Raw genomic sequence first — 21,789 nt, forward strand, 5'->3', positions numbered from 1 at the left:
TCCTAAAAGTCATAAGCACAGTGGGGTTTTATCCCAAAGCAATCCGATGTGTACAATGTTGAGGATCATGACCATTGATCTACAATATATTTCATATCTTAATGTCCGTTTACGTTGCTTCATCTGTTGGTAACTTTCCTATGAACTGCGGTGGCCAGAGTACCGGACGCATCATTTGTGTCTGTCTGTCTTGTCTGTCTGCCTGTATGAGTGTCTTTCTGTCTTCCTGTCAGCCTGTCTGTCTTTCTGTATTTTCGTCTGTCTGTCTGTCTGTCTGTCTGTCTGTCTACAACTGCATTTCTGCTGTAAGTTAATACCGTCTTTCCTGTGAACTGAAGTGGTGGCCATGGGCACCATAACTATGCAGTCTTGTCTGTACAGACATCGAAGACAATGTTCATAGCAGAAAAGCGACGGATTTCCACCGACCCCTTTTGACATTTGAGTGTAGGTAATGGGTGGACTCTTGGGGTTTATGGAATAAGGCGCTGCCGGAGATGTTGTCTGGGTCCCTGGTTATTATTGCGACGGTAGGATGCGCCCTTCATTTGCTGAAACGCGATGGAGGAATGGCTTTTATGGCTTCTTTTTGCGTTTTCCATTTGATGATAGCCCATTTTTCTGGATTCGGTGTCGCGAATATTGAGGGTTTTCAGATGTAAGCACATACATACACACACACACACACACTGTGATTGGTTTTATGTGTTTGGTTGGTCTCTTCTTTTGGTAGTGCAATAGCGTTAATTATGGATTGTTGTTATCATCATTTACATAAAAACTTATCTGTTAATCCAAACAATGATATAATTACTGTGATGTTCTTAACTACACTTTAACATGGAACGTATGTATGTATGTATGTATGTATGTATGTATGTATGTATGTATGTATGTATGTATGTATGTATGTATGTATGTATGTATGTATGTACGTAGGTATGTATGTAGGTATGTATGCATGTGTGTTGGTGTGTCGGTGTGTCAAGTGTGCAAGTAAAAAGGGTATTGTAGTTGTACATATATTACTTTAGATATTTTTTTGTTATCATGGGTTTTATAAATTTTCTTCTCTTCTTCTTTTATAATTATTAATTAATGACCTATATGTGCTGATGACCAATTTAATTTCCTTTGTTGGATCAATAAAATGTTATGAGTTATGAGTTATGAGTTACACACACACACACACACCACATCACAACACAACTCACCACACCACACACACACACACACACACACACTCACGCGCGCGCGCGCACACACACACGCACACACACCTTCTGTCCCGTCAGACACAGATGCGTTTTTAGCCCTGAAACGACACTGTACTTTTTCAGTAAGCAGTGTTTTTTGTTGTTTCTTTGTTTGTTTTTTAACCTCACGCTTCGAGCATCAGGTAGTGTATATAATGTTATGCTCTTTGAGCTGTAATTCTGGGTCATTATGTCGGCGTCTGGCGAGATAGTGTGTCCGACAAGATTTGCTTCAACACTAAAGAGGCTATAATTTGCCAAAAGAATCGGTGCGTCTGATTGTGTGTGTGTGTGTGTGTGTGTGTGTGTGTGTGTGTGTGTGTGTGTGTGTGTGTGTGCTGGCGTGCGTGCCTGTTTTCCTGTCTGTCTGTCTGTCTGTGTGTTTTTGTGTGTCTGTCTGTGTGTCAGAGAGAGAGAGAGAGAGAGAGAGAGAGAGAGAGAGAGAGAGAGAGAGAGAGAGAGAGAGAGAGAGAGAGAGAGAGAGAGAGAGAGAGAGAGAGAGTAGAAATGTTTTATCCTCATAGCTATAGGTAATTTCACACTGTCTGTGATGGCGCACTGGGTCACCGAGTTGCTTAGCAGGAGACGTATACAAATAATCAACAATAGACTGCATAGTGTAAATCTATAATTTAAACCGCCTATATATTTGAGGCGAATAACCTTTGGCGTCAAGCGCACCTTTACAATAGACACCGAAATAAAAACATTCTGTCACTATCACATATCAGTGTCTTATACCGTCTTTTCTTCACTACGACAGCTCTGCGCATCTCATTGCAAAGGCCTTCCTTGATTGTGTATGAATATTGATTTAACTAATCTCTGTCTCTGTCTGTCTGTCTGTCTGTCTGTCTGTCTGTCTGTCTGTCTGTCTGTCTCTCTCTCTCTTTCTCTCTCTCTCTCTCTCTTTCTCTCTCTCTTTCTCTCTCTCTAAGTAAAGTTCCATCATCATCATCATCTCTCTTTCTCTCTTTCTCTCTCTCTCTCTCTCTCTCTCTCTCTCTCTCTCTCTCTCTCTCTCTCTCTCTCTCTCTCTCTCTCTCTCTCTCTCTTTGCGGTCTAAGTGAGTTTGACATGCATTCTCACGCGTCATTGACATGGAAAAAGCATTTTTTAATAAGCTGGAAGCATTTAGGTGTTCACAGCCATCTTTATGCCTCCTCGCGCTATGCTTTGACCGACAGTGTCTTTCAGTGTTGATAGATTTTTAATGTGTAACATGCGCGACGCCCTGGGTCGTATCCTGCTACTGGTTTTATGTGCGCCAGGTCACGCAGACCTGTTTTGTGTATTCAAGATTGAATCGTGCTGACTTTTTTTTTTAACACATCTCCTTCATTTTCAAGATCACCTATCCTTTTTCCCTCCAAATCCGATTGACGTGGGTAGAAAAACTACGATCACATGTACACCTTGCTTGTTTCTGGTTTCGTGTTTACGCTTCTTCGTGTTCAGTTTATATCCTTTTGTTTCGTCATTCGCAGAGAGTAAACTTTTTTCCCATTCGCCTTAGTAATCAGATATTACGCAATGTTAACCCATAGTAATCAGATATTACGCAATGTTAACCCGGTATACCTCAGTCAGCCACAAAGTCATGTCAAGGTTAATTTTCTAACGCTACCGATTTTTCATTTACAGCGGTGAAGTAGGACCTTTTTGAAAGCTTTGGACTGAGTAGAATAAGCGCAGTGAAGACATTATATATGAGCCTGTGCCAAAACGTGCTTGCCAAAATGGGACATTTGGGGTTGAAAACCAAACTGGAAATAATACTGTCTTATCTTTATACACTAATTGACTTTGTATAGTGTAACTATTTCCATAACCAAAAAGATAACTTGGGCTTTACTTTTTGCGAAAAAACAAAAAAAACGCATCAACATAGCTGTGTGTCAACTATAACGCGAGACACAGCATTTTCATAAGTATCTTTATAAGTTCTTAACTGATTTGCTTCAAATTTACTCAGCAAGTAAGATTTACATCCCAAAAGAGATTCATTGAGGAACTTCTAAAATGGACCTTGTATTTTAAAAAATAAGACACCCATCACTGTGTCCTGAGTTACAGTTGACACACTCAAGTCACAAGAAATCCTGTAAAAAAATTAAAAACAGAGAAGATGTTTCAAAGACAAGAATATTTTATTAAAACCATCATTTGCAATTCAAACAAACCTCAAAATCACATGAAAAAGAAAGCAAAGTAGAAAAACTAGTCCCTGCTGTGTCAACTGTAACGGGGTCAAGGAAGACATGAAAATGGCACTGTGTCTCATGTTCCGGTTGACACACAAAGTCAGGAACACACACTGTAATGTGACAAGAGAATAAGAAATGCCAAAATGCCAGGTGTTACATGCAGGAAGTGCAAAATAAGGATAAGATGTCTTCAAATGTACAAATTCATTGGAAAATGGATGGCAAGAATCTCAAAAACACAACAGAAAACTAACCAAAACATTCCCAAATAGTGGTATATTTACACCATCAGCTTATACAGAACGTTCCTGCAGTTAATGTTCGTGAACATTACATTCCAGTCTGAACGAGTCAAAAGTCATTAAACAAACAATTTTGCACTCAAAACTGGTTAAATAAAAATGAAAAATTAAAACGCAAGTTCATGGAGAAAACAAGGTAAAATTACAAACGCCCAAGGGAAATGTCAATCTCATGAATATCCTCCACATCCACACATTAAGTGTCACTTGCACTCTCAAATAGTCATGCACATAATCAAAGAAACACATGGCACACTAGCACCCTACAAAGGTAAATACAAGACTTGATCAATCACAAATTGGTAATCAGAGATTTAAAAAAAAATGTGCACCTCTACCAATAAATACACACAAGCATTCAAAGTACCACAATGTACAAGACTAGAGAAAATCACAGATCAGCTTTCACACATAGCTTTAGCTGCCAATGCCTACATGTAAAATAATATGATAATGATAACTGCAAAGTTCGTAAAATTGGCTTCCCCCATCAAATAAATTAATCTACTCGGGCTATGCATGATCAGCAAACTTGCCAGACTGTCACTGTCAGAAGGGAGTCAGACCAAACCAGATGCAGACCTGTTTACACTAAACCCGAGGCAAGAGTACTTTCCCAAAACGTTGAGTGTATTTTTCAAAAAGTTGGTGTACTTTGCAAGCAAAGCCATACGCGTGGGTGCAAACGTGTTTGTGTAAGAATAGCATGTCTTCTGTTCCTCTCCAAAGTTCGTTCATGGCAGACATCGTAGCGTTCAGGGTCCAGCTTTAGCCGTTGTCTGTACTCTTTGGATCGCTCGTTGTTCTGCTTCCGGACTCGTTCAGCCTGGGGTGACAATCTGACTTGCAGTCGCAGACCTTACAATCACGAAAAAGAAATGAGGCTCAAGTACAAGACAGAAAAATATTTGCCCACAGCACATCTAGAATTTAATGACATGTTCAAGTGCAGTTTCTACAGCACTGACCCCTGTCTCTTCTACCTCTCCCAGATAAATGTAACATTTCACTTTTAAGAGCAACAATACCACTTCTAACATCAGTCCTAAGAACTAAGACTGTACTGGATTTCCTACAAAGAGATGTGTCTAAGTTGACACAAACACCATAAATTAATATGCTTTCATCTGCAGAGTCATTTATTTACAAGACTGGTAATTGAGGTAACTAAAAAAACAAGTAACAAAGGACATAAAACAATACTGTGTCCTTCCCAAGAAAAGTTACGGTCGACATGCATTCCTCGTAAATCAAAGCTACAAACATTAAAAAAAAAAACACAACCCTAAACTCTCAATTCCAAAAGTTAAAAGTAAAACGCAGACCTTAAATAGAAAAGAAAGGCATACGTATGTAAATGCATAGCTGTCCAAAAATACTTTGTGTCATTCGTAACCGAGACACAGTGAGAGTTACATGTCTTGCGTTACGATTGACGCAAGAAGATCCCCGAGTGGCCTTCTCGAAAAATATTTCACAACCAAACCAAGAACAAGTCGCTTAAGGCGAAAATACAACATTTAGTCAAGTAGCTGTCGAACTCACAGAATGAAACTGAACGCAATGCAATTTTTCAGCAAGACCGTATACTCGTAGCATCGTCCATGTACCCTCACGGGGTTTTATTGGAATAAAACTTGACTTGACTTGACTTGTCAGTCCACCGCTCATGACAAAGGCAGGTAAATTGACAAGAAGAGCGGGGTAGTAGTTGCGCTAAGAAGGATAGCACGCTTTTCTGTACCACTCTTTGTTTGAACTTTCTGAGCGTGTTTTTAATCCAAACATATCATATCTATATGTTTATGGAATCAGGAACCGACAAGGAATAAGATGAAAGTGTTTTTAAATTGATTTCGACAATTTAATTTTGATTATAATTTTTATATTTTTAATTTTCAGAGCTTGTTTTTAATCTAAATATAACATATTTATATGTTTTTAGAATCAGAAAATGATGAAGAATAAGATGAACGTAAATTTGGATCGTTTTATAAAAAAAATATTTTTTTTACAATTTTCAGATTTTTAATGACCAAAGTCATTAATTAATTTTTAAGCCACCAAGCTGAAATGCAATACCGAAGTCCGGCCTTCGTCGAAGATTGCTTGGCCAAAATTTTAATCAATTTGATTGAAAAATGAGGGTGTGACACTGCCGCCTCAACTTTTACAAAAATCCGGATATGACGTCATCAAAGGTTTTTATCGAAAAAAAGAAAAAAACGTTCGGGGATATCATTCCCAGGAACTTTCATGTAAAATTTCATAAAGATCGGTCCAGCAGTTTGGTTTGAATCGCTCTACACGCACGCACACACACACGCACGCACGCACACACTCACACACACACATACACCACGACCCTCGTTTCGATTCCCCCTCTATGTTAAAACATTTAGTCAAAACTTGACTAAATGTAAAACAAGTCCGAAAACTCATACATTACTTGCTAATCCAAGCGGAACCATTGTTTGCTGTTGCTATAAAATGTTCAGTCGATCGTAACAAAGACATCACAGACTATGGATCGATCGTAACGAAGACCCAAACTGTCCCTGTGTCTTAATTCAGCTTCAACGAACTTTTTCAGTCCAGACAAATGCTTAAAATATGAAAGGAAGAATCACCCAGAACATATTCTTTGCTACTAGCTATAACACAGCGAAAAACTTGAAGAATTTTGAGTCGATCGTAACTTTATGTCGATCGTAACGCTCATCAAACAGGAGACATGAAACGAAAATTTACCTTCCCTGCGAAAGTCGGCCATCCGTGTAGCAAAATGGAGTCCAACTGCGTGCGTGTAACGTTTTTGCTATTTATAACAGCAGCCCCGATACTTCCGCGGTCATTTAAAATAAGTTATTGAATATTGAGCGATCGTAACAAAAAGACATGAAAATTGCATTCAACCTAAAAACTTCTCAAAACTACTTAAAATACTTTTATTTTAAATCAATTGTTTGCAAATCAAATAAAACTTTTTATTTACTGCTGCTTACAACTTTCGGTTGCGATAATGACGTTCGTAGATTCGAAAATCGAGGGACGTATCGTGAGTTCGCTGGAGACACAGGGAGTTACGATCGCTATGGACGTTTTTGACGTCAAATATTTTGCCAATAAACATCTTTTTTTTCGTAGACATCATCTTTTCGTGGTAATTTAGGGTACATTTATCAATATTATGGGCACTGTTTCTAACTTGCCGACGGAGATTTCTGGACCGCGGACGAACAAAACACCATGTACGGAATGTCCCACTTTTAAGTCGCCGGATTTGCTCGCTTCGGCTAACATTTTTATTATTTTCATGTAGGTGTACTGCATGCAAGCTTCTGAAACTGTCTTTGCTATGTCTTTAACATACATGCTTTCAAACTGTTCAGTGCTTTTTGCGATTGAAAGTGCAGTTGATGAACAGTAATGCATGAACATGTCGGCTCTTTCGGCAGACCACGTTTTGGCACAGGCTCATATACATGCCACCCTGTATTTATTTAATAAAATCTTGTTTAAACCAAGACATTATGTCAAGTGTTTCTTTCAATATATTTTACATTTCTTCTGAAAACTGTGTTGGGACGTTTGAATTCTTGTTTGAATTTCGAAATGCGCTCTTCAACTGGGCCAGTACTCAAAAATGATTTTAGAATTAGAGGGTATACTATTTCGGAGGCGTGTCTGCATGACAAAGTTTTCTTCTCTTTCTTCTGCGTCCATGGGCTGCATCTCCCATGTACACATGCAAAGCTTTAAGAATTGCCACTTCTAGATCTGTTCATCCATCGATTATGCGTTACCCCCAAGATCTGTTCATCCATCGATTATGCGTTACCCCCAACGTTCTTCGTGAGTTGTATCCCTGATAATATTCCATTGCCGTGATCGACTTGTTTTCAGTCGGTTTCTTTTGATTCCAAATATAATGGTAATCTGGGATATATATAATGGGTGCCGTGTTCTGGCTTAATCGAGCATCGCGTTCTTCGATTTGTCTCATAATGTGCCAATTGTACGAGCCATTCCCGAATTAGTGTATGAAAAGATTTCCAAGAAAGATGGACGCTGAGACGTAGGGTACACTTGGGAGCAGTGAAACGAATTTTTCAACCCGCGCCGATCAACCATCTTCGATAGCAAGAGGCAAAGACTGTGTTCCTCTTCTTCATCTCCTTCTCCTTTCTTTCTTTCTTTCTGTCTGTCTGTCTGTCTGTCTGACTTTCTGGCTGGCTGGCTGGTTGGCTGGCCGTCTGTCCGTCCATCCGTCCGTCCGTCCGTCCGTCTCTCTCTCTCTCTCTCTCTCTCTCTCTCTCTCTCTCTCTCTCTCTCTCTCTCTCTCTCTCTCTCTCTCTCTCTCTCTCTCTCTCTCTCTCTCTCTCTCTCTCTCTCTCTCTCTCTCTCTCTCCTTTTTGTTTGTCTTATTGGCAATCTCGACAGTTTGGACAAATAAGAAAAAAAACTGTTATTAGAAACGTGCGGAGGGCATTATTGCGCCGGAGAGACTCATCAATATAAAGTTTTGTGCCAACAACTTTGAAACTTTGCACGAGAGATTCTTTTTACTTTTTATTGTAAGTCTGTGTGGTAAACGCATCGGAGTGCAAAGGAGCATGTTAATAAAGCTGTACCAGATATACTACGATACTTTGATGGTATTTCAGGTTCTAAGAATACAACTTTTTATTTCTGTTTTTTGAGTCACTTGAGAAAAAGTGACTCTATGTAATCGGTCAGTGTTAGTCTGTCCGGCCGGCCGTCCGGCCGGCCGTCTGGCCGGCCGTCCGTAGACACCACCTTAACGTTGGACTTTTCTCGGAAACTATCAAAGCGATCGGGCTCATATTTTGTTTAGTCGTGACCTCCAATGACCTCTACACTTTAACGATGGTTTCGTTGACCTTTGACCTTTTTCAAGGTCACAGGTCAGCGTCAAAGGAAAAATTAGACATTTTATATCTTTGACAAAGTTCATCGGATGTGATTGAAACTTTGTAGGATTATTCTTTACATCAAAGTATTTACATCTGTAGCCTTTTACGAACGTTATCAGAAAAACAAGGGAGATAACTAGCCTTTTCTGTTCGGCAACACACAACTTAACGTTGGGCTTTTCTCGGAAACTATAAAAGTGACCGGGCTCAAATTTTATGTGAACGTGACTCATTGTGTTGTGAATAGCAATTTCTTCCTGTCCATCTGATGCCTCATATAATATTCAGAACTGCGAAAGTGACTCGATCGAGCGTTTGCTCTTCTTGTTTAATTTTTTTTAAGCGACGCCAATATATAGAGAGAGTTGGGAGATTTATGAATATTAAATGTGAGTTGATATACATGATGATTTGAACCAAGAGTTTGCAGTCACGTTTAAGGAATACATCTTCTATGTCTAGGTCTCGTTCGACGGAGCAGTTAAAACCAGGGGTGGGACTTTTCCGCGAATCCGCGGATTTCCGAGGACACAACTTACGAATTCCGCTGGAGTAATCTATTTTTCCGCGTCTCATTTCATCACAGTATCTATAACTTGTTGACTGAATGATATGGAGAGAAGTGAAGATGGAACAGAACACTGGAGGCTTGAGAGTTAAATTGTGCTGACTGAAAACTCCTGATAACTAATAGTCATGTTCATGATGTTGTGCTTCAATGCGTTGAATCATACTATTGCCAGTATTGGATTATGGATACATGGTTCATTACGTAAGTATGCACCATTACAATGTTATCATTGTTGTGTGATTTTTTTTTTTTTTTTTTTTTTGGGGGGGGGGGGGGGGGGGGGGGATGAGGAGAATGTCTTTCTTTACCTTATCCAAATAAGTTGAATTTTAGTCTCAGAATGCACCAGATTATACAGATTTTAATGTACCATTGAAACATTTTTCGGGGGAGCATGCCCCGAACCCCCCTAGAAAAAAGGGATTTCCTCTTTTTTCCTCACAAGAGAGTCCCACCCCTGTAAAATAAACAGTACAGGTAATACTAGATGATTACCCGCTTCGCCGGGTACCGGCTTTCGCCGAGAAGAAGTAGAGCCGAATACCAGGCTGCGCCTGGGACCCGGCTTTGCCGGGTGTACGCCGGCTTTGACGGCGCACGAAGGAAAGAAGATAAACGCGCAAAACACTGGAGACCTTCTAAAAATAGTAACGTGCAGTGACCTTCTAAAAATAGTAACGGAATGGGAATATCCGCGCGCCATACGAAGGAAGGGAGGTAAACGCTGAAAACACTGGAGAAGATAAGGAAGAGTTACTGGTAGTGGATCCAGACAAAAAAAACAAAATCGGTTCAGCGCTGCGCGCTGAGAGCACGTGTTGAAATATCTCATCGACCAGGTTGTGTCCCGGGTGTACCTGAATATGGCCACCAAATTTGAAACAGATCCATCGAGAACCTTGGCCGCGCATCGCGAACAGACACACACACAGACACAAGTCGTATATATATATATATAGATTCAGGTTTTCATAGTGCGCGCTAAAATCTAGGACAGCCATCAAGTTTATGTTCATTACCTGTTGTCAGTATAATGGTGGATTTCTCGGAACTGACAAAACCATTCAGGCAGTCCAAGACTTTACAATGAGCGCAGAACGTGAATGCCATGATTTGTCGAAGTAATACTCTGGCTAAAATCGTTACATGTAAGTTCGACTCATTGTCACAGTTGAAGAGATATGCATGATTCCTATTTGCACGTAGACGATCAATAATCCTGTTGGCAGCTTATTGTAAGCTCCAGGACCATATTTAGAGTGGAAAAGAAACGGTATACAAAACTATATTTGAACAGTTCTCTCACCTCCAGTCGTGACAGATATATTAACAAGGTCCACAGTTTCGTATGTGTCGTCTGATAATGTACGAGATCAAATGAGTATATCGAGTTAGTGCGCTTCTCTTCTCCGTGTACGCTTCTTTGGGTTCCACACAGAGGGAATGAAAAACAAATTCTGTCAGAATAAATCGAATCAATACTGTTTGCACGTACTGATTTCTTCATCCATGTTTCGCCATGTTTGGTGGTCTCTCTTCTGCATTGTGGTCTTAATCGATCAAAGTCAAAAACCAGGACTGGTCTTGTGGGATTAGTAGGTATGCTCTCAATTCTTTTCTTCGTAAATAGGTTAAAAAGCCGGACAGAATACTCTTTTTCTTCCCTCCCCTCACCCCGACCTTGCCCTCCGTTATTGCTTTGCGCTCTGGCACTCCAGTAGTTACGGAAGACAGTACGAGACAACATTCGCAAGGGTTGCGAACGGTTTGTTCACCAGTTCCATGCGCTCAGGGGACTGAATGGTGCCCGTCGCTGCTCGCTGCCTTGTCGATATTTGCCGTCCAGCGTGTGATTTATGAGAGGAGGATTGGGGGATATCATCCTGGCTCGCTGTCAGGCGACCTGCCCTTTTGAGTCATCCCCTCCACTAGTTTCCCTCCATGATCTTCCCTTCTCTCCTCTCTTCTGTTTCCCTCCCTCGCCATCATCCTCTCTTCTCTTCTGTTTCCCTCCCTCGCCATCATCCTCTCTTCTCTTCTGTTTCCCTCCCTCGCCATCATCCTCTCTTCTCTTCTGTTTCCCTCCCTCGCCATCATCCTCTTCTCTTCTGTTTCCCTCCCTCGCCATCATCCTCTCTTCTCTTCTGTTTCCCTCCCTCGCCATCATCCTCTCTTCTCTTCTGTTTCCCTCCCTCGCCATCATTCTCTCTTCTCTTCTGTTTCCCTCCCTCGCCATCATCCTCTTCTCTTCTGTTTCCCTCCCTCGCCATCATCCTCTCTTCTCTTCTGTTTCCCTCCCTCGCCATCATCCTCTCTTCTCTTCTGTTTCCCTCCCTCGCCATCATCCTCTCTTCTCTTCTGTTTCCCTCCCTCGCCATCATCCTCTCTTCTCTTCTGTTTCCCTCCCTCGCCATCATCCTCTCTTCTCTTCTGTTTCCCTCCCTCGCCATTATCCTCTCTTCTCTTCTGTTTCCCTCCCTCGCCATCATCCTCTCTTCTCTTCTGTTTCCCTCCCTCGCCATCATCCTCTCTTCTCTTCTGTGTCCCTCCCTCGCCATTATCCTCTCTTCTCTTCTGTTTCCCTCCCTCGCCATCATCCTCTCTTTTCTGTTTCCCTCCCTCGCCATCATCCTCTCTTCTCTTCTGTTTCCCTCCCTCGCCATCATCCTTTCTTCTCTTCTGTTTCCCTCCCTCGCCATCATCCTCTTCTCTTCTGTTTCCCTCCCTCGCCATCATCCTCTCTTCTCTTCTGTTTCCCTCCCTCGCCATTACCCTCTTCTCATCTGTTTCCCTCCCTCGCCATTATCCTCTCTTCTCTTCTGTTTCCCTCCTTCGTCATTATCCTCTCTTCTCTTCTGTTTCCCTCCCTCGCCATTATCCTCTTCTCTTCTGTTTCCCTCCCTCGCCATTATCCTCTCTTCTCTTCTGTTTCCCTCCCTCGCCATCATCCTCTCTTCTCTTCTGTTTCCCTCCCTCGCCATTATCCTCTCTTCTCTTCTGTTTCCCTCCCTCGCCATCATCCTCTCTTCTCTTCTGTTTCCCTCCCTCGCCATCATCCTCTCTTCTGTTTCCCTCCCTCGCCATCATCCTCTCTTCTCTTCTGTTTCCCTCCCTCGCCATCATCCTCTCTTCTCTTCTGTTTCCCTCCCTCGCCATCATCCTCTCTTCTGTTTCCCTCCCTCGCCATCATCCTCTCTTCTCTTCTGTTTCCCTCCCTCGCCATCATCCTCTCTTCTCTTCTGTTTCCCTCCCTCGCCATCATCCTCTCTTCTGTTTCCCTCCCTCGCCATCATCCTCTTCTCTTCTGTTTCCCTCCCTCGCCATCATCCTCTTCTCTTCTGTTTCCCTCCCTCGCCATCATCCTCTTCTCTTCTGTTTCCCTCCCTCGCCATCATCCTCTTCTCTTCTGTTTCCCTCCCTCGCCATCATCCTCTTCTCTTCTGTTTCCCTCCCTCGCCATCATCCTCTTCTCTTCTGTTTCCCTCCCTCGCCATCATCCTCTTCTCTTCTGTTTCCCTCCCTCGCCAACATCCTCTCTTCTCTTCTGTTTCCCTCCCTCGCCATCATCCTCTTCTCTTCTGTTTCCCTCCCTCGCCATCATCCTCTTCTCTTCTGTTTCCCTCCCTCGCCATCATCCTCTTCTCTTCTGTTTCCCTCCCTCGCCATCATCCTCTTCTCTTCTGTTTCCCTCCCTCGCCATCATCCTCTTCTCTTCTGTTTCCCTCCCTCGCCATCATCCTCTCTTCTCTTCTGTTTCCCTTCCTCGCCATCATCCTCTCTTCTCTTCTGTTTCCCTCCCTCGCCATTATCCTCTTCTCTTCTGTTTCCCTCCCTCGCCATTATCCTCTCTTCTCTTCTGTTTCCCTCCCTCGTCATTATCCTCTCTTCTCTTCTGTTTCCCTCCCTCGCCATTATCCTCTTCTCTTCTGTTTCCCTCCCTCGCCATTATCCTCTCTTCTCTTCTGTTTCCCTCCCTCGCCATCATCCTCTCTTCTCTTCTGTTTCCCTCCCTCGCCATTATCCTCTCTTCTCTTCTGTTTCCCTCCCTCGCCATCATCCTCTCTTCTCTTCTGTTTCCCTCCCTCGCCATTATCCTCTTCTCTTCTGTTTCCCTCCCTCGCCATCATCCTCTCTTCTCTTCTGTTTCCCTCCCTCGCCATCATCCTCTTCTCTTCTGTTTCCCTCCCTCGCCATTATCCTCTCTTCTCTTCTGTTTCCCTCCCTCGCCATCATCCTCTCTTCTCTTCTGTTTCCCTCCCTCGCCATTATCCTCTCTTCTCTTCTGTTTCCCTCCCTCGCCATCATCCTCTCTTCTCTTCTGTTTCCCTCCCTCGCCATCATCCTCTCTTCTCTTCTGTTTCCCTCCCTCGCCATTATCCTCTCTTCTCTTCTGTTTCCCTCCCTCGCCATCATCCTCTCTTCTCTTCTGTTTCCCTCCCTCGCCATTATCCTCTTCTCTTCTGTTTCCCTCCCTCGCCATCATCCTCTCTTCTTCTCTTCTGTTTCCCTCCCTCGCCATCATCCTCTCTTCTCTTCTGTTTCCCTCCCTCGCCATCATCCTCTCTTCTCTTCTGTTTCCCTCCCTCGCCTTCATCCTCTCTTCTGTTTCCCTCCCTCGCCATCATCCTCTCTTCTCTTCTGTTTCCCTCCCTCGCCATTATCCTCTTCTCTTAAAGGCACTATTCTTCTCGTCCAAGAAAACCGACTCACCATCTCAGGCTTTTGCATGGGATAAGTTGATACCTCCACTTGCACGCTTACCAACAATCAACAGCCTTGGTGCCTTCTGTGTAGAGAGGGATTGAATTACTTTCTAAACGGACACTGTCGTCATGTTTGAAAGCAATTCATGAACAGATAATGATCACTGCACATGAAGCAATCAGGACCTTGATTTGTGGTGTATGTCCAAGTCAAGGGACGTTCTTATCCAATGTAAAAGTCAGGTCCGATCTGAGATATGTGTATGGGAAGGACTGTGCCCCCCCCACCACCACCACCACCACCACCATCCTTTTTGAGAGCAGCACGCCTTGCAACGGCCATGTGACTAGGGGGTGGGAGGAGGGGTGTGTGTAACATGTCCTCTTGTCTTCTTGACAAAAGAAGCCATGCTGCCGAAAAGATTCTACGGTTTTACGTGTTCATCGTCCTATTTGAGCTGTCCTCAGAGGCGGCAGTTTTAATTTGTTGTTCGTTTGTCGTCCTTGGTTTTTGTGTGTGTGTATGTAGGATTAATGGACATTGAAAGTCTCTTTGGTGTTGCATTCTAAACTGAAGTGTTCAACTTTTGAACACTTTTATTTTTGTAACCAGTTGTTAGCATTCTACTGGCAAAAGTAGCAAACATTGTAAACGCTATTTAGTGTGGACCATGTATGCTACTTTTTGTTGTGGAATTATATCCAGTATCTCACACATTGTTCACAACTGGTTACATAAAAATGTGTTCAAAGGTGGAAAATTTCATTGTACAGAGTGGATAACATCCTCGGGAACCACACAGTGTCTATCTGTAATAAAAAAAATATAGGTGACCACACTGGTCATTGGATTCTTCTTCTTCGTTCATGGGCTGAAACTCCCACGGCGTTTACGTGTATGACCGTTTTTACCCCGTCATTTAGGCAGCCATACGCCGCTTTCGGGGAAACTGGTCATTTGATTCTTAAACATACGGTGTTACTCGCACAGCGGTTTTTAAGACCTGGTCAATCACCCAGACTGACTGCAATGCTATATCCTTTCTATCGGATTTTAACGTAACTGCAGCGAGCCACCAGAAAAAAACGCACTATTTTTTGGGAGTTTTAAGTGTGTGACCAGAGATACCAAGACAGATGTAGGCTGACCTAGATCATGGGTCGTAAATGCAGACTCCAGTTACCTCTCAAGGAGTTCCAGCCATCAGAATTTTTAACTGGGTTTGAAGTCTCCACTTTGATCGAATCTCGACAAGAAGCAAGATAAATTTGCCATGCGGGTTCTGTGGCGTCGCAGCCTTTCTGTGATTCTAGGGGCGGGAGGTGTGTGTGGAGGATGGTGGGGGTGGTGATTGGGCAAAATGCAGTTTCGCTTTTTACTAGTTTTCTGAATCGGAAGCGACAGGATTGAGTAGCGAGAATATTCCCTGGTGCTGAATTTAACTCCGCAGAACACAGGCTTCCCAGGCCTGCCGTGGAATTATTCATGAAACAGTAATAAGTCTCCTTCGCTCCTGCTTCTGTGGACAGGTCTATACTGGAGTATACGAACAGACTGTCCTTTCCCCCTAAGGAAAAGACAGCGTTCCCCTAGTGTCGCGCGCGGGGGATACTGGGGGTAAGGCCACGAAATGGTGCAGCATCGCCACGTGTAAAAGCGTTGTGATTCTCTTTAATATCCCCTTTGACTGACTAGTCGTATCCCGGCCAAAGCCCCAGCGCTGAATCAATACAGGATTAAGCCCAGGTCCCCTGTCCTCTGCGTCAATCCTGTTCAACCCTCCTCCTCGTCTGTCCGTCTCGGCTGCAGCCAACCTTTGCAAGTCCGCATTGGAGTTGCATCCGTGAAGAGACTGCGCTGTTTAGGGGCGGCGTGTCTTCTGTACTGCCACCGTCACGGGCCAGAAATAGATGATGAAGGAGGATTAGGGAAAAGGATGATAGGGGGTGGGGGTCATTGTGTACGGCCACTGGTCCCCAAAGGCCGACATTGGCAGGGATCGTTTATGAGGAAAACTCCGACCTCGCCCAGCCCCGCCTGCCAGGTCAGATTGAAAGGAAAGCATAAAATGGATGCTCTGGCAGTCTCAATTTGGGGGCTAGCCTTTATAGATCTTTCCCTAACCAACTGAATGATACTTTGGAGAGGTGACCTCCCTTTCCTGTCCACAGCATCAGACTTTATTTGCATTTTTGACTCACATGCGAAGCAAAAGTGAGTCTGTGTACTCACCCGAGTCGTCCGTCCGTCCGTCCGTCCGTCCGTCCGTCCGTCCGTCCGTCCGTCCGGCCGGCCGGCCGGCCGTCCGGAAAACTTTAACGTTGGATATTTCTTGGACACTATTCAGTCTATCAGTACCAAATTTGGCAAGATGGTGTATGATGACAAGGCCCCAAAAAACATACATAGCATCTTGACCTTGCTTCAAGGTCAAGGTCGCAGGGGCCATAAATGTTGTCTAAAAAACAGCTATTTTTCACATTTTTCCCATTTTCTCTGAAGTTTTTGAGATTCAATACCTCACCTATATATGATATATAGGGCAAAGTAAGCCCCATCTTTTGATACCAGTTTGGTTTACCTTGCTTCAAGGTCAAGGTCACAGGAGCTCTACAAAGTTGGATTGTATACATATTTTGAAGTGACCTTGACCCTGAACTATGGAAGATAACTGTTTCAAACTTAAAAATTATGTGGGGCACATGTTATGCTTTCATCATGAGACACATTTGGTCACATATGATCAAGGTCAAGGTCACTTTGACCCTTATGAAATGTGACCAAAATAAGGTAGTGAACCACTAAAAGTGACCATATCTCATGGTAGAAAGAGCCAATAAGCACCATTGTACTTCCTATGTTTTGAATTAACAGCTTTGTTTTGCATGACCTTGGATGACCTTGTCAAGGTCACATGTATTTTGGTAGGAAAAATGTGTAAAGCAGTTCTTAGTGTATAATGTCATTGCTAGGTTTAGTTATTTGACCTTGACCCTGAAGGTCAATGTCATGTAAAGGTCAAGGTCAAGCATGTGAGTCGTATGGGCTTTGCCCTTCTTGTTAATGTATTATTTGCTATTTCAGCTGTTTGTCATTTTGTTTTTTCATCGAAGTCTAGGTCAGGTTAAAACTTTTCGTATTTTCTATCTTACCCACAGATTTTCTCGTTGTTGTTTTCTTTTTAAGAAGCTGTCGGCAAAAGCGTGTGGTTATTCAAGATACTGTGACAAACAGGATTGTTTTGATAACCAATGTCTAACTCAATAATGCATAAACACAGGAGGGATGATGATTTGTTTTCCCCGAATAGGATCTGTTTATTTCCGTAATTTTATTTATTTAGTTAAATTTTTGACTCACATGCGAAGCAAAAGTGAGTCTATGTACTCACCCGAGTCGTCCGTCCGTCCGTCCCCCCCGTCCGTCCGGACGTCCGTCCGGAAAACTTTAACGTTGGATATTTCTTGGACACTATTCAGTCTATCAGTACCAAATTTGGCAAGATGGTGTATGATGACAAGGCCCCAAAAAACATACATAGCATCTTGACCTTGCTTCAAGGTCAAGGTCGCAGGGGCCATAAATGTTGTCTAAAAAACAGCTATTTTTCACATTTTTCACATTTTCTCTGAAGTTTTTGAGATTCAATACCTCACCTATATATGATATATAGGGCAAAGTAAGCCCCATCTTTTGATACCAGTTTGGTTTACCTTGCTTCAAGGTCAAGGTCACAGGAGCTCTTCAAAGTTGGATTGTATACATATTTTGAAGTGACCTTGACCCTGAACTATGGAAGATAACTGTTTCAAACTTAAAAATTATGTGGGGCACATGTTATGCTTTCATCATGAGACACATTTGGTCACATATGATCAAGGTCAAGGTCACTTTGACCCTTATGAAATGTGACCAAAATAAGGTAGTGAACCACTAAAAGTGACCATATCTCATGGTAGAAAGAGCCAATAAGCACCATTGTACTTCCTATGTCTTGAATTAACAGCTTTGTGTTGCATGACCTTGGATGACCTTGACCTTGGGTCAAGGTCACATGTATTTTGGTAGGAAAAATGTGTAAAGCAGTTCTTAGTGTATGATGTCATTGCTAGGTTTAGTTATTTGACCTTGACCCTGAAGGTCAAGGTCATGTAAAGGTCAAAGTCAAGCATGTGAGTCGTATGGGCTTTGCCCTTCTTGTTTATTATTTCTTTTTGCCGATAAATAGATTCTACATTTGCAAGATTGTACTCCTGCATGTTTTTTAATTTTTTTAATTTTTTTAATTTCATATTTTGTTCGTGGCAGTATTAAGTTGTATGGTTATATTTTCTACGGTCGTGGTTATGGAGGTTCGTTGTTTTTAGAGGGCCGCAGGCTGTAATAAATCTTCAGACTTGACTTTTGTTTTTGATGCTATTTTTGTCGCCAAGAACAGAAGCATAAGAAAAAGAATTTCAAACGCGCTCACAGCGTACTGGCGTGGTATCTTGTTACAACAAAATGCTTATAACATATCAGGAATTAAGACATGACGCTACTCAAAGCGACACAAAAACATAGACAGAGAAATCTTTATTATCTTAAGACGAGAAACTCGGGTGTAGTGTATCACAGCATTACAACATAAAACGTAAGAACATAAAACACCCAGCCCTCCGACCGTCCCCTTCGTTCTGCTGCTGACCCTCTCCGCCTTCACATCCCTCGCTCGAAACTCGCATCTGCTGGTCAGCGTGCATTCCCCTCCGCGGGCCCCTCCGTCTGGAACTCCCTGCCGCTTGAGCTTCGCCAGAGCCCCTCTCTTGACGCGTTCAAGAGTAGGTTGAAGACTCAGTTCTTCCCGTAGCTGGCTGCGACTTTCATGTTCGACGTGATGTGTTGTGCCCCAAAAGACATTCTTGTGCTGTGCTCTGTGAGAGGTGTTTTCTTCGTGCTTAATATTATTTTGTTTGGACCTAGCTATTGATGTGTACATTGTTGTTAAACAGTTGTTTGTTGTATGTTTATCAGGGTTTGCTAGTGTGTGATAGGGTTCGTGTCCGTCTGTAGATGTTAGTTTCTTTGTTAGTCCTGTGTTGACAACTCTTCGACAAGCGCTTAGAACTGTACCCACGGAATACGCGCTATATAAGCTTCATATTGATTGATTGATTGATTGAAAACAGTAACATTCCGAACGTACCGTACACGTATCCTATTTACGGCCAAAACTTGCCAATTCATGAAGTGACAAAAGGTTGACGCTACTGTCTTAATGCGACATTACGTAGAAATCCCTTCCCCTACGCCTGCCCTTTTCAGGGGCGGACGAGGGGGGGTGCACAGGGTGCACGTGCACCCCCCCCTCCAGCAAAAAAAAATAAAAATTTTGGAAAGCTGATTCTATGACCATTTATAAGTTCAAATGGCACCAGATGGCACCATTTTGCTTCTTTGAGCCAAACATTTTTCCGGGGGGGCATGCCCCCGGACCCCCCTAGCAAATTCGGGCGCTTCGCGCCCATCACATTCACTTTCGATTCAAAGTGCACCCCCCCCTTACAAAGCAACTGATCCGCCCCTGCTTTTATCTCAGAGGGATAAAGTCAGGTGACAAGTTCACAAACCGTCGAACAAACAAAAGAGCAGCTTACAGAGCATGTGCGTCATTGCACGCATGACTACCAAGGGCGTGATACGGACTTTGTTAAGCAAGCTTCAGAAAGTTCTAGCTGAAGGGGGTCAAAAGAGCAGCTTTATCCGGGTGTGTCAACACAAGTCATTTGCGTACTCCGGGCGTGGCTGGTGAAGCAGTCACGAAACGATATTTTGTATACCCGAGTGCGGTATTGTGATGCAGTCATCTCAATCCTTAATTTCTCTGTGGCCTTCCTTTGCAACCGAACACGCCCCCACCCCCTCCAACAATCCGGCCAGCCTTGGGTGATTAGTGTAGTCGGGTCATGGCGCGCTGTTCCAGCTGTGGGTCCACTCATTGACCTCACTACGTCAATGTCGCGAGTATGTCAACACCTGGCAGGCGTGCTCACCAGAAAATTGATGATGTTTTGTAGTCACTGAATTAAAAGGCTCTTTGCTTGATGCTTCAGTCAAGTAGTTTCATGATTCTGGCATACAGACTGGCAAAGGGTGTCAGAACTATGGTACAAATATACTATTGTGTGTGTGTTTGTGTGGAATTGTCAGTCTGGTATTTTACCTCGCTGGATTTGAGGAAGATTTCCGGTGACAGCTGTGACGTAGGATTCTCATTCTCTCGTCTTTTGAAGAGCCTGCACATTCGACTTTTCTACCCAATAAGTTAACCAACGACCTAAACCTCGATCTTTGCGTATCATAACTTATATAGACCCAGCATATTCTTCTTCTGCGTACATTGACTACGCAATTCACATTCAATTTTTGGCTGAGTGGGCTTTTGTGTGTTGAACTTTGTTTTTGAACCCCGCCATATGCATGTCATAAAGGCATCCACACTCCGTTTTTGAGAGTGAAGGCCCAGCATCAGCAGTGGAAGTTTTATGTGGAAGTTAAAAAGAGGAGAAAAGGAAGGGTGTTCGGAGAGGTAAACTGCTGTCTTGAGTGAGCAGAAAGGAGACCAACTGTCCCCAAGTATGTGTTGTTGGGTGTGTTTTGCTTTGTTTTGCACGTAAAGCAAAAGGGTTGGGGATAGAGTATGGGAGTAGACAAATCGAACGAAACGCCACGGATTTTGGAGACAATACGCCTAAATGAAGACAACCGACGACATGTTTTTCGGTCGAAGAATGCACCGTGGTTCCTTCTCCTAATTTTCCCGATTCCCTGCCTATACGAGAAGAGAAGATCTTATCGACAGAAAAGATCTGTTGCAGGAGATTCTACGGAAGATACCCCTTAGCTTTAATTTCTCAAAGTGGATCAATTCTAGACGAACATTGAAAGAAAAAAGTTTCACCGAGATTTTGCGGGAATTCGATGAAGGAAGTTTCTCTGAAAAACTGGCCTTCTTTCGATGCTTAAAGGCCAGGGCAGAAATGCAGAGTGCACTGTGTAATTTGTCCATCAACCTTGCGTCTTCATTCTGCCGGAAAAACCATCGGGCCTGCTTGCTTCAGGTTGAACGCCCTTAGATCATGCTGACCGGTGTTGCCACTGAAAGGGTCGCTTTCGGATTCAGTTTCCACATTACTTTCTGCCATTATTTGATCAAATAAAAGGTCAGCATGAAGTGGCATTTGAAGTTACTGGAGGAATATAATGAAAGAAGAAATTTTGCAGAAGTGATAGTCGTTTGAGCCTGCCTTTTGGTTTGCCATCCTCGTGGATGTTAGCATATTTTGCGAAGGAAGTATAGAAATTTGTGATGTTATAGCGGTTCCAGTTTGTTTACGCCCCGGAATGTATTTACAGAGCCACACTGACAAAGCACCAGGAGTTTCCCACACTGTGAAAACGTCCCCAATTCCGTTATTGTAGGTCCAGTTACTGATGACACGACGCACAGATCCATTTTGACAGCAGCTCATATAGAAGGATGGCAATACAAACCAGACTGTGCTCTGGGCAAATTCGACCCGCTCCGTCGATCGTTACGAAATGGAGATCGGCTGACATAGCACCTCGTTTGCCTGGCCAAAGTTAGCCGTTGATGACGCGGTGATGCGAACGTGTGGGACAATTTGGTGATAAATGAGTCAATTGTGCGCCCTGTTTCACGCCGTCTGCCTTTCCATCACACGTCCATTCCGCCGTCATTAGAAAGCACGAAGCAGAGAACGAAGGATGGTGGGCGAGAAACGGCAGACCCGCAGGAAGCGGGCTCGCCTG

General features: G+C 43.2%; 2 protein-coding genes across 6 annotated transcripts in view; one reads left to right on the top strand and one right to left on the bottom strand.

The window, feature by feature from the left end:
• LOC138983238 (plexin domain-containing protein 2-like) overlaps positions 1–21,789 on the top strand; it is a 108,904-nt gene that overhangs the window by 36,162 nt on the left and 50,953 nt on the right. The gene's annotated exons all lie outside the window — the stretch shown is intronic.
• The window catches only part of LOC138981497 (octapeptide-repeat protein T2-like), a 17,632-nt gene continuing 7,421 nt past the window's right edge, over positions 11,579–21,789 (bottom strand). The window contains 2 exon segments of the mRNA XM_070354441.1: positions 11,579–11,929; positions 13,473–13,707. Of these exon segments, the coding sequence (XP_070210542.1) occupies positions 11,579–11,929; positions 13,473–13,707 (586 nt within the window).

The sequence above is a fragment of the Littorina saxatilis genome, linkage group LG12, assembly GCF_037325665.1.
Source record: "Littorina saxatilis isolate snail1 linkage group LG12, US_GU_Lsax_2.0, whole genome shotgun sequence".
In the NCBI taxonomy this organism is placed as follows: domain Eukaryota; kingdom Metazoa; phylum Mollusca; class Gastropoda; order Littorinimorpha; family Littorinidae; genus Littorina; species Littorina saxatilis.